Below are 14,306 nucleotides of genomic sequence, written 5' to 3' on the forward strand. Positions count from 1 at the left end.
CAGTTAACTTACTTTAAGAGGATGTGAAAAGTGGAAATTGTAGATTGATATTTTGAAAAGGGAATTAGAATTACCTGAGCCAGCATTACACAGAATTCTAGGAAATAAACTATTTTATGATTTGAAGTAATGAAAACCAATAAGGAAAAGGATTTCCTAGAAGAAATTCAAGGCATTTTCAAGAGATTCTATGTATCTATGTAGGCAAATTAGGATTCTTCCTTATCCTAAAACACAACACGTTATCTGCAGTCTTAAGAACAAAAAATAAATATTTTTGGTTATTTTAAGATGAGTATAATTTAGAGTGAAAAATATTCATGTCTTTAAACAGAGTGAATGTATTTTCAGGAGCCTTCAGCAACATAGAGAAAATTTCTCTCTTACTAAATATTCTGAAATTACAAAAGTCAGATCAGTGTATTATCTGAAGTGCCTTACCCTGAAAATACCTTTTCAGTGCAACACTTTTGTTGGTGAAATTCTTCTCTGCTCTAGACAAGGGTAAATCTGGTGTAGCCTACAAACAAAAATGTCAGTACCATATGGAATTCACGTATGGAAGTTGCTAAATGGAAAACTCTGTGAAGAGGGCAGAACCCAGCATCTATTTTTGCTACAAAGGATGCTGTACAAAGATAATAGCCTACAAGAAACAATTGAATGAGTTTCTGAGTGCACTTAGCTCATCATAGGTTGAGTGCTTTTATTGTTTCTGTCTTGCCGAAATTCTGTGTTTTCAAAAATTGAAACAGAGCATTGGAATTGCATGAAGAGAAAACAGTTTTTGAAATGTCTTCTAATTGCTTATTTCTAATAATTTGTCCTGTATGCAAAGACAATGAACTGCCTCAAAATAAGATGGGAGGGGAGGAGTTGAGAATTGCCCAATGAACTGTAATCCCAGGACTTTCCTCTTCACTCTAAATTGAAAAGTGAAAATCCAGCTCCCTAATTAAATACATGTCTGCATGAGTGTTTATTGCATTTCTTTGCATAAGCATGCCTGGCAACTGTGATAGCTATCTCCAAGTGATAGGACAATTAATTGTTTCTTGTCACAAAGTAAAAGAAATACTGTATAAAAGTATTGTAGAATTATAGAATAGACTATTTCACTTGGAAGAGACCCACAGCAAACATCCAATACAACTGTCTGAGCAAATCAGTACCGACCAAAAATTAAAGCCTGGTATTTAGGGTATTGTCCAAATGGCTCTTAAACCCTGACAGGCTTAGGGCACTGAGCACCTCTCTAGGAATCTTTTTCCTGTATTTGACCACTCTCTCAGTAAAGAAATGCTTCCTAATGTCCAGTCTGAATGTGCTATGATGCATCTCTGAGCCATTGCTCCGTATTTTGTCACTGGATCCCGGAGGAGCTCAGCACATCCATCTCTACTTCCCCTTCTCAGAAAGCTGTAAAAAGTAATGAAATCACCCCCCCCAGCCCTCTTCTCTCCAAACTGGACCAACTCAGCTGCTCCTCACAGGACACAGCTTCCAGCCCTGTCACCAGATTTGTTGCCCTCCTCTGGACACACTCAAGGACTTGCATGCAGTCCCTCAAGAGAGTCAACAGCACCTCCCAGTACAGTATCATTAGTAAACTTGCTAATGGTGCATTCAACTCCTGCTTTCAGATTGTTAAATATTCAGATAAATATTTTGAACAGAACTGGCCCTAGAACCCTGAGGAACATCTGTGGTGCCTGGTCACCAGTCAGCTGTAGCCCCACACGCTGCAGCCCTCTGGGCCCTGCCCTTCAGCCAGGTGTTCACCCAGTGCACTGCGAGCCTGCTCATCCCACAGCTGGACAGCTTGTCCATGCTGTGAGGAACAGTATCAAAAGCCTTCCTAGCATCCAGAAAAACTCATCCACTACCTTCCCTTCATCCATGAGGAGGGTGACTTTATCATAGAAGGATATCAAATTAGTTAAACTGGACTTTCCCACTGCGAGTCCCCATTGGCTGCACCTGATGATTTTATTACTCTTTAAATGCCTTTCAACAGTAACCAGTATGATCTTTTCTGTATTTTTTCCATGATCTTAGGTAAGATTAAAAGGTCTGTATTTCTCTGGGTCTTTGTTCATGCTCTTTCTCTAAACTGGAATAACATTGACAAGCTGCCAGCCAGCAGGGAACATCCCAGGTTTCCAAGACCTTAGGTGATCAAGAAGGGCTCTGCCATAACCTCTGCTGGCTTCTTTAGTACTCTGGGATGATTCCCATCATGCTTCATGGACTTGTGAACATTCAGCTGATACGACTGGTCCTTTTACAGTTTCAGGGTCCCAGATTTTGAGTTTGAGAAATACTTTGTGTGAAACTCTGTGAACTTTGCATGTAAAAGGATGTATTGCCAGCAGCAAATATAATCTGTGTTGCCAGCTGAAAATCCAGTATATATAATTATACCTGAGAATTGCTTAAGAAACACCATGATAATGTTCTATCATAAAAGGAGCTTGGCCATTATATTTCTCACATTTTAATTTTTGAATGGCAAGGGTTTTTGTAATGTTGCTTATCCAGCTTTCTTTGTCTGCAGAATGAACGTGTTGATGCTCTATTGATGCCCTATGTGACATTCTATTAAACCTCAGATATTTCTTTTCCTTTATCAACAGGCTAAACTCACAATGATTCTTTGACAGGCAGACTTCCTGATTTTCAAGGCCTGGACTTTCCTAGTATTGTCGTGTTTGAATAGCCATGAATTTCTGCCATTAGATTTTTAAGTGACATGGTGTTATTACCCGTATGCTCTTTAGTTTAATTTACATGTTTTATCAGCTGTATATGCTGAAGCCATCTCTTTGTATTTTTCTTTTATTACCGGAAATAAAAAAACAGCCACAATAAATCCCTGTTTTAACTGAGTTTAAATACTATTTGTTCAATATAGAGCAACAATTTCTGTGAATCATCTGGCTGACAAGGTGACTTAGTCTCTGACAGGCCTTAGAAAGTAAATAATTTTTGGCCCACTGTTTATTGTCTCTAACACTATTGGATGCTTTTCTCTTGCAGTACTGAATGTTTCTCCTGCATCTCATGTTCTTAATGCCAGCTCTATTTTTGGAATTTCCTTGCCCTCTGCCCTTCCAGCATTACCTATGATGTCCTGCATTTCACTGCTCTGTAAAAGTGCAAGACTAGGCTGTACCTGTCTGCAGAGACAGAGCAATCACCAACAATTTGGGAAGCTACAAATAGTTTGTTTTCTATTAATGCATATTCTCTGCAGTTTTCACAGATGACATCTTTGCCACAGGCAGTTCTTAGTGAAGTGTGTGTAGTAGAGTCTCATGGTGTAGAGCAGCAATGAGTCTCTAAAATAACAGTGTGGATTGCTGTTTCATAGACATGCACAAATAGACAAACCAGACAATGTCATAGGAGCATGGAATGCTTTAGGTGTGAAGATCTTTTAAGATCATCCAGTTCCAACCCTCCTGCCATGGGAAGGGACACCTTCCACCAGACCAAGCTTTGCAAAGCCCTGTGTAACCTGGTCTTCAGCACTTTGTCCATATTGAAGACAAAAGTGTTAAATGGCACCAATCCCAATATCAACTCCCGAGAAATGACACTTGTCAATGGGCTCCCCTCAGACATTGAGCCATTGACCCAAGTCTTTAAGTATGACCATCCAGCCAATTTCTTGTCCACCAAATGGTCCATCAGATCCATGCCTCTGCAATTTGGGCCCAAGCTATCAAATTCGCCAGGCACCATTTGCGCTTAGTGAAGCCATATTGGATGCCATAAATCACTTCCTTGTTTTTCATTTGACTTAGCATACTTTCCAGGAAGATCTGCCACATGACCTTGCCAGGTACTGAGGTGAGACTGGTCGGCCTGTAGTTCTCCAGGTCCTTCTTTTTCTCTTTTAAAAATGAGAGTTATGTTTCCCCTTTTCCAATCAGTGGGATTCACTAGACTGCCATGACTTCCCAAATATGATGCATTGTGGCTTAGTCACTTCCTCAGCTGGTTCCCTGAGGACCTGCAGATATATCTCATTGGGTCCCATGGATTTGGGCACCTTCTGTTTCCTTAGAATGGTCTCAGACCTAATCTTTGCCTACAGCAGGTGGTTCTTCATTCCTCCAGCCTCTGCCTTCTATGACTTGAGCAATGTGGCTGGAGCTCTTGCTGGTGAAGACCAAGACAGAAAAACTATTGAGTACCTCAGCCATTTCCACAAGTCCTGGATAACCAGGTCTCCTATTTCCTTGCTCCACATTTTCCCTAGTCTTCTTTTCATCACTGAGGTACCTATAGCAGCTTTTCTTGTTTCTCTTGATGTCCCTGACCAAATTTCAATCTCTCAGAGCTTTAGCTTTTCTAACCTGATTGCTGGCTGCTTGCACAATCTCTCTCTATTACTCCCAGGATACCTGTCTCTGCTTCCACCCTCTGTAAGATTCTTTTTTTCTGTGTTTGAGTTTGTCCAGGAGTTCCATGTAGGCCTCCTGGCATTTTTGCCTGATTTTTTCTTTGTCAGGATGTGCTTCTGAGCTTGGAGGAGGAGGTCATTGAATATTAACCAGTGCTTTTGGTCCACTCTTTACCTGCTGAATTCTACTGCACTGCACAGCTATAGGACCTGGTAACTTGCTGAGGTGACTCTTCTGGCACAATGAGGGTGTGTGCAATTACTTGTACAAGTGCTGTCTTTGGATATAGAAATAGCTGAGAGGGTTTCCCTCTTTGTGAGCCTGCTGCTCATCCCAGGAGGAGATGCTCACTGATAGAGCTGTACCAGTGCCCCTCCTCTGGTCTTCTCTCTGCATATCTGGTGCACCGGTGGGGTGTGGGGCATGATTTGCTCTGCACTCAGGAGCTGTCTGCCAATGGCTTTAGGACTGATCTCAACAATAGTAAATATTGAGAACTAAATTGTTTTTAATTAAATATAACTTAATTTTGTACTGCTTATCATGTTCTAGCTGTGATGGTTTGAAAGGAATAAAGTTTGTGATGAGAAATGACATCTTTACTTACTGTTTCATGCATAAAACAGGCAAGATATTGAGCATGCTGAACCTTCTTTAGGCCTTAAAATAGAAATAGGCATCTTCAGGCAATGTAAAATTCAAGAATAATTGTTTAGAAATTAGCTTATCTAGGCTAATCGATAAGAGGGTTTAAGAGGGATGAGTAGCACCACTGGTGGGAGGAATGAGGAAAGGGTTGTAATTCTTCATTAAGCCTGTATATTTCTCCATACCAAAAGAACACATGCAGTCAATAAAGCTGAGCATCACTCAGCCATCAAAGTGAAAGCATTTTTCAGGAAGCAGAAGAGATCATACCCCTTGAGAATGAACTGTGAAATACATTAAAATGACAAATTGGAGGATTAAAAGTCATAACTCTATTCACTACCAAAACTCCTAGACTCTGAGAAAGCATTAATTTTAAGATATATCACAGTTATTTTCTCAAATCTTTTCCTTCTTCATATGTTACTGTTCCACATTTTCTTATTCTTTCTCTTTGCCTTTTTTCCCCATAAACCTCCAAACATGTTAAAAACAGGAGAATGATATTGTCACCTCTCCCCTTCCCAATAACTTTCTCTCTACAGGTACTGATCACACCATTTTTTCAAACCAAGTAGTCACAAAATTATGTTGAACTCAAACCATTTTTCTGAACTAAGGTGAAGTTGTTTAGCTTTGAAGAATATTACTGGCTGAGAACTGGTGCTAGATCTAGCTAGAAAACCTGCCTGCTGTATTTTTGGGCTCTATACCAATTGGATAATGAAGTCTATGATGCCTTCCTACCAATCTTATTTCACTTTTCAGTGTTTTTTTCTATTTCTCTCTTTTTTTAAAAATTTTATTTTATTTGCTAAAGCAATTAAATGAAATCCATAAAACTGCCTGTTCTGATTTTGAGTGGCATGGAATTAATTGTCTTAGTAATAGCTGCTACAGTGCGGTGCTTTGGATTTACTACAAGAATTATTTTGATAACACACTGATGTTCTGGTTGTTGCTAAGTAGTGCTTATCCCCAGTCAAGGACTGCTCATTTTCCCATGCTGTGCCAGGGAGCAGGAGCACAAGAAACTGGAGAGTGAGTGAGGGGGCATAACCAGGAGAGCTGACACAAACTGGCCAAAGGGTTATTCCGTGCCACACAATGACACACTAAGTAGGGAGTTGTCCAGTTGTCCCTAATTGCTTCTGGGGATGGGCTGGGCAGCAGTCAGCAGGTAGTGACTAATTGTATTATACAGAATTAATTTATCTTCCACTGTACTCCTTTTTCTGTCACTCATTTTCATTAAGATAATAAATAATAAAAATAAAAATAATAATCTTATTTGCTATCATGATAATTATTAATTATCGTTATAATATTTTTACAATCATTAAACTGTTTTTATCTCACCCCATAAGGTTTAATGTTTTTTCCTGATTGTTCTTTCTCTCTAAGGGGAGATGTGGGGGAGTATGAGATGGGAACCACATGGTGCTTAGTTGCTGGCTAGCATTAGACCATTTGCAAATATTTCCCGGTCAACTAAATCCACATTCTCTGGTAAATATAATGTTGAAATAAGAAGTAAAATAACTCTGATCTGCTTATGAATTCAGAAGCCTGCCAAATGGAGTTTTCTCAATTTTTCCCTAATCAATCAGATATTTTTGATTAAAAAAGGATTTGTTATTTTTTGGTTACTAACTCAATATCTACAGCCATCTTCACTGTGAAGGTCTGGGCATCCTTTACCATCATCTCCAGCGAGAAGAGGAGATACATCTCTGTGCTTTAGCTTTCATGAAATGAAAGGGGAATTGATTTATAGTCACTGTCAGCTCCCTGTAGACCTAGGAAAGTTTCATGGAAGGCATTCAAAACCCTGAAGACAGTCTCAGTTTTGTTAGCAGTACTTGTGTCAGGCTTGACCTAATGTCAATAGCTTCTCCTCAGCTATGGGACTAGCACAGTCAGTGGGGAAAAATGAGCAAAGGTCAAGCATATGATGCAAAGAAACTAATTAAGAAAAACAACATCAAGAACAAAAAACATTTCCTCCCCTCCAATTACTCTTTGGCCTTACTGGTGGTATTAACTGTTTCTTTTAATGAACTTTGCTTATGTTGTGCTGATAGTTGGATTATGTCTTCTGATTCTCTCTCTTTTCTTCTTGAACACAGATTCCTGTGCTTCTCAATCTGAGTAAAGATCCAGATGTTAACTTGCCTATGAAGCCATTAATCTTCTCATTGGCTATGGGTGCATGCCTTGGAGGTAAGAGTTTATGTGAGAAAGCTGACATAAGGTAACAATTGTTGCATGTATAAACTGGCACAATTTGTTCAATCATTTTACTGTGCAAGGCATATGGAGGGCCTGATTCAGATTCTTTGATTCAAAGCACTCCTGGATGAAGATCCCAGTGAGTTGCTGCTGCTACAATAGGATTTTTGCAGTCTGTGTTTGAAGTCTGTATCTGCATAATCTACAGACATAGAAACAGTCCAGATGGTGCTTATATGGCTCTGATCTTTTGTGAGAGAAAAGACAAAGATACATTTGGCTTTCAGAACAGAAAGCCATCATTGCTCATTGAAAAGATGCAGAAAATGTATAATAGCTAAGATCTGAATGCTTGATTCAAAATCTGCTGAAGTCACTGGAAGGTTTTCTGGCTGGTTTTGGATACAGAAATTATTTCAGTATCCATTTGCTGACCTATTTATTACTCGTCATTGTAAGAAAAATACTTTTTAAGTCTTTGGGAAATGTACCTTTAATAATGAATCTAACAGCCATTCTTCTAGTGCCCATCTTGATGTTAACTGGGATTTTGGGTATTGTCAGTATATTAGCACAAAAGAAGGACATGTTTTTTGACTGGTTTTAATTTTTTTTAAATTAAAAAGGTAGCATGTATGTACTGTAGACCCCTCTATTTTTTATAAGAACAAAAGAAAATAGCAATCCAGTAGTTTTTAAATTAATACTTACAAGTATTTTTAAAAATATTTTGGAAATGACGTGCAAAGATGTTATAATTCAACGTTTCCATATAGCAAGTAGACTAAGTGCCATTAAAATATGTAAGTTTTAAATCAAAAATAAAGGTAGTGGTATTTTTTACTAAGAATTTTAATGCATATTACATTGTATTGGCTATGTTTTGATCCCTAAATATTAGGTAGCTAAGTTATATAAAGTTAAAATTAATAACATGCTGTTCCACCATGGATCCTTCTTCTCCTCCATGCCCCTCTAAACAGTTCCTGTGACTCCACATGGATAACTAAAACCAATTTTGTGTGCACTATAAGTCCCGGTTTGTTTATTCAGCTAAGTGATTGTGAGTACAAGTGACCTTAATACCTAACAATGATTACAGTGATGTAATTTACAGATTGAGTTTTAAAAACATGTTGGAAAGGCAGGACCATTTCACACCAGTTATTCATTTGAGGAATATCTGTGCTTGTCATTACTCATCATTATATTGTGACTTTATCTGTTCCTCTTTAAATCAGTGATTGGAATGATCACCATATCTTCATATAGATGTTTGCCAGAAAAATATTATACTATTTCACCTTTTTATAGAACTCAGATTTCTTAGAGGTCTTTTTCAACCTAAATGACACTATGATTCTGTGAATTTGTTGATCACTGAATATACTCTCATTTCATTAAATTCCAGATTAAAAAAAAAAAAGCATAAGGAATATAAAGTTAGTCAGATTATGCTGACATATTCTGAATGGGATGTGCTTTACCAGCCTTGGAGCCTTTACCGGTTTCAGCTGACTTTCCTAAACTATCAGTTATCATCTTAACCCAAATTCCTTAAATTTGATTTGCTGAAGGGCTGCCTGGATTTTGAGAGACTTCTGTGTGTATGTAGTATGAGACAAAATTAAAAACAACAGTAGCATGAAAATGATTTGAATTATAGAGATTAGAGATCCATACAAGGTGCCTAGGTGCTCAGATCCATACAAATATTTGGATAAAAGTTAGATCATTATCAGCAAAAGCTTAAACTTTCCTGACTGTTCTCCATTAGGATAAAGCTGAGCATATGCTGAGTTAGACTGGCAAATGTCTTCTAAGGAGTGTTAGGCTCACATTTCATGTGCTTCTGATTTTCCATTGACGAAAGGCTAATGGACAGGAACTTGTGGTTGGAGAGTAAGTGTGTGAAAGCTTTAGCTTTTAAAGATGCAGCATTGAAAAAGGGGGGAAAAGGGGCTTGTCTTTCTTAAAAAAGGAAGTGGTGATGGTCCTTAAAGATTATTTCCAGAAGAGAATTCCCATCATCCCTGAAGTGTATGAAGGAATCCTCGAGGTAGGCTAATGCAGTTGCAGAAAGAGTAAATGACAATGATATCGTTACTGCCTGGTGCTTAGGGCGAAAGATTGGATCTTATCTCTGCTTATGCAACCAAGGGAACCTGAGAAACAAGATATTTTGTAGAAGAATCTTATGAAATAATACATTACAACTGCATATTGTAGAGTTAGCTGTTTAGTACATAATGCAGAACTTCATTTCTGTTAATTTGATATCATTTCTGTAGTCCAGGGTAAACACTGCTAATGTATCTGTAAAGGGAGCATCAGCATTTGTGCCTGTCTTGGAAAACAGCATCCATTTTCTCCTAAAAATTTCCAGTGGTTTCAATTACTTTATTCCTATTGCCACAAAGTGCACAGGCAGATACATGTTTGGAAGACGATAGGATGAGAAAAGGCAGTAATTTTCCTTCATTGCTTTAGCTGTTGTCCTGGAAATGAGAGAAGGATGGAGTCAGTCTCAAATAAGATGAAAAGGCCTTTGATGGTGTAACTGTCATGTTGTTGTCATTGTCTCCCAAAAGAGAGCTGCTGCTGCTAAATTTCTGTCTTTCATAGCCTGGTGCTCAGACAAAAGGAGTAAAGGAAATCACATAGATGCTCCTTGTTCTGTGAAATGTCTCTGAAGGTGAGAAGGAGAAAATATCCTGTCTCTTAATCCAGAAAGCCAAGGGCAGTGATGACCATGATGAGTTCCTGGTGAGAGTCTCACAATTTCAAATTTTTTTTTATATTGCTCATAGTTGGGCTGTTCTTTTTGGCAGAAATTTTCTTGTTTAGGTCAGATCAATCTTATAGAGTTAAGAAATAAACATGATAATTTTCCAGGGGATCTGGTTCTGGAAATTTAGATCTATATTTGTCCCAGGTATCTTTAAGAACTTAAGTAGTAAGTTAGGAGTCTGGCTTCCCCAGCATCCATATTTAGTGATGGAGATAGTGGTACAACCAAAGTATTCATTCCACTGAAATTGCCAGATGATCTCTGCAGAGCACACTGGAGCCCCTCATGTGACTAAGAGGAGTTCCCAAAGACAAGTCAAGTGAATTCAGGCTTTTGGGGATTTTGATTAGATAAATCTGGATACTGAAGAACCCTATTAATTCACATCTTCCTGGGAGTTAGTGGTCAGGCTGACTAAGTATCTGAAAAAATTGTGTTACTCATGGAGTTTTTTTAAGTGTAATTCCACCAGTATTTCAATTACATGTTAACAATGAAGAGAAAGAAAACAGGAAATATAAAAGGTACTAAAGGAAATATACAAGGAAGAAACTTATGGGGTGCTCTGATGAATCTGTATTACTTTAGCATGAGAGGGCTCTGACTAAACCTTCATTCATTAGTGTTTTTTGTTCTAGTATAATTCTTGATGGAATTATAACACTCTGGAGACTGAGTTTTATGCAGACCTTCCAATAGTGTCTAGGGAATGCTGAAATTCTGGAGAGCAAATGAAGGTTGGTAGCTACAGCAATTTCAGAACAAGAGAAAGTTTAATTGCACTTTTTATTTTGGCTCATGACTTTTAAAAGAGCATAAAATAAGGATTCAACTTAAATTTATTAAGTGTACAGTCAGAAATTCACCTGTTAAGATTGTTCAATTGTGTAGAACTAGACTATTTACTGAGCTGAGAGGTTATAGCTAAAATATTATTTGAGGGGTTTTTATACATTTGACATTTAAAGAACTGGCATTTATTTACCCTTTTATCTCTTTCTCTCTCTCTCTTTTTTTTTTCATGATTTATAAACAGTATGCTTTTGAAAAAAAACCAATATCAAATTCATTTTTGAAAGTTCCTACCTTCTGAGATCTCAGTTGCTAGCATAGAAAAGTACAAAAACTCTGCTGCAGTGACTATTAATGTGGTCCAGAGGGGATATTTTTTACAATGTATAGTTTTGCATTATTTTCCTTCTCTGTATATTTTCCTGAAGGACCTGAAAGTCCCTATTATTACAATTCTGCAGAAATAGGCAGTTTCTAGGATGCATTCAGTTGTGCGATTCTGTCCACACAATTCAGTTGTAGGCTCTATGTCAAGACAGAAGGTAAGAAGAGAGAATTGCTGGCACTTTTCTTCTAACCTTACAGGGTCAAAACCCAGGTGTGAATAAAATTCATTATCCACAGGACATTGTGCTAATTACAGCTATTACAGCTATCCCACAGTGTAGCTAAACAGTGGGATTTCTCTCAATAGTCCAGTGCTGTAGCTATTCTGCCTCTCAGCAGCCCTCCTTAGGTCCCTGGTGCAGATGGAGCCTTGCACAGTGGAGTATCACTGATTTATTATTCCTGCAGATTCTGCTCAATAAGATCCTAAACTAGGTTTAAAGCTTCAGACACACTGAAGGTATAAAGCTAAAAATATTGTTTATATTCATAAACCAACCCTCCTTCTCTGCAATATGAGGAAAAGTTATATCCTTCAGAAAGCAAAAAATTTAATAAATATATGATAATTAACATTATAAAAAACTGTATCTACTTTACTGCTCATTTATAGTTATAATAGATCAAATTTGTATAACACTTTTCAATTTGAAAGATTAAAACGTCTACCAAAAAAATGAATGCATGGTGTAAAAATATAGCTGTTATTTATGAGGAGCAGCTTTGGTTTTGAACTTTATTGTTGTATAAAATGTGCAACTGAAACTGTAGGAAATTTTTTCTGGTAGAGACAATATACCTACCTGAGCTTGATTTTAACCAGGACATGAATATTGGCAGATCCTATTGGTTCTAAAATAGTCTTTTAATGACAAGAAATCCTGGGCCTCAGTTCCATGTCTTATGGGCAAGACAGTCCAGATTCCGATAAATATTTTTTTATCAATATAAAACTCAATTCAAATCAAAGGGAGGTATTGTAAGGAATGAGAGCAATCTTTCAGAATATAGAGGATAGTGCTCAAAAGTCCCTGGTGTGAGACCCAGGCTTGTTTCCAGACTCCTTGCAACTAAAGGATATTATCTAATATTGCCAAAGATTGTCCCCTTGGCCATGGAAGACATGCAGAAGAAAATTTTGAGCCTAAAATACAAAACCAGGAAAAACTGAGCATGACCATTTGACAGACATACCTTTGTCTGTATGAAAGCACTATCAGAGACAAGTTTGGTTTTAAGATACTGAGTTAATATGGAAAATAATCCCCATAATGAAACTAGTATATTTTTTTCAGCAAGGACATTTTTCTAGGCTTGAAAAGAGTTACCTTGGCAGACATGCATATGTAGATATATGCGTACCATTAAGGGTGAAATATGAAGCCTAGGGGGTAAAGGATAATGTTTCAGTTGCACTGATGAGAATTTGTAGTTTGGATGGTCTTAGACTTTAAATTGGAAATGAGACAGCTATGTGTAATATTGATTTAGAAAATAAATTTCTACCAAACACCAAATTCACTTGTTTATAATGCTTGCATTGCTGATAACTTTGAAATGCTTCAATTAATGGTTTTCAACCTGTGTAAAATAACTTCAAGCTATAAAGTTCTGCAAATTAGAGATAGGATAATGATCAGATATGGCACTGGGGCTCCTACGAAATATATATGGAGATGTCTTTAATTTTCTTTACCTGCTTTGTGCATTTCTTTATTATAAATGACAGAAAGTTCTTTCCAAGAGCTTTAGCCACTTCTGTTTTCAGAATTATATGGAATAGGCAAACTGATTTTGTTGTATCAGTGAGTTGCTGCAGTATAAGAATAGCTGTCAGCAGAAGATTTATATGCAGTTAGAAGGTAGCACTTGGACTATCAGACAGAATAAGGCAGGGAAGTTACAGCAGGACTCAAAACACTTAGGTGCAGAATATAATACTGGATTATCTACTTTTCTTTCTCTCCAGACACTTTCCAGGCAATGCCCCCTCTTCTGCACCTTGAGGAGAAAAAAATCTTGCAATATTCATATTGATTTATATTGACAAATCAGATAATCTGTATGACACTAAGGAAAGTAATAATCATGGTCTAGATATTATTTATATAGATATTGATAAATCTATTTAGCACAGTTATCTTCAAAGTATATTATGATAAATAATGAATAATATACTCTTATGCCAGGTTTCTGTATATGAAATGTTTTTTCAGTATTTGTCCCCATTAACATGACATGTGGCAAAGCTATATAACTGAGACATAGTTTTAGTCTTTGAATCTAAAAATGAGAGATGAAATATGTGCAGCATTGAAAATATGAAATATGTGCAGTATTAAAAACATTAAGTGAAAGCTACTTGAATATGTGTCTCAGGGCATAGGGGAATGGAGTGTCAGACAGCTGGCACTATCATCATTATAATTGTATTTTTTACACTTGCACTGGGTAGGTTGACTCTGACGAGAAAAGTGGGTTTAGTGGTCACCCCAGATTTTATGTATTTTTTAGAGATGTCTGGATTTCATAGAAGTTTATGAATTTCTTTAGATCACTAAAGTAACAAGTGCAGGATGTTCAGCAACTCACCTTATTTATTTCACACTTCTGATAGAAAAAAGGCAAATTTAAATTTCACCTTTTCCTCTCTTAGCAAAAAGGAAACAATGAGCATTTACCAGTGTAATTCTTATACAGCTGTCCTGCTGGTGGTGTTGTAGTGGTTTGTAGAGAAAAAGTGGTAAATTTCACCTGATTGAAGGCATTGGGTTGAATGCAGTTCAATGACATTTTTTGAAAACTGAACTCAAAACTTTCATTCATGTTCTTTCATGTTTTCGCCTACAATGTCCATGTTTAGGCATTTATGTAGAAATATACCATTCAAAATGTTTCCAAAACAGTAAAATCAATAATATTGTTATCAGAAGACTGCATTTTATCACAAATAAAAATATTAAGTGAGTTCATGCATGCCTATGACTTGATGTCCCTTTTAGGGACTGCTACTCTTCAACTGGCCTTGATTCTCTTTATTGATG

The 14,306-nt window shown here is 37.1% G+C and overlaps 1 protein-coding gene across 1 annotated transcript in view; it reads left to right on the forward strand.

The window, feature by feature from the left end:
- The window catches only part of OCA2 (OCA2 melanosomal transmembrane protein), a 158,041-nt gene that overhangs the window by 102,644 nt on the left and 41,091 nt on the right, over positions 1-14,306 (forward strand). The window contains exon 21 of the mRNA XM_054271957.1: positions 7,190-7,283. Within this exon, the coding sequence (XP_054127932.1) occupies positions 7,190-7,283 (94 nt within the window). The remainder of the gene's footprint in view (positions 1-7,189; positions 7,284-14,306) is intronic.

This window comes from Melozone crissalis, unplaced genomic scaffold, assembly GCF_028551555.1.
Source record: "Melozone crissalis strain CALT ecotype California unplaced genomic scaffold, PUWL_Pcris_2 ptg000013l_1, whole genome shotgun sequence".
In the NCBI taxonomy this organism is placed as follows: Eukaryota; Metazoa; Chordata; class Aves; order Passeriformes; family Passerellidae; genus Melozone; species Melozone crissalis.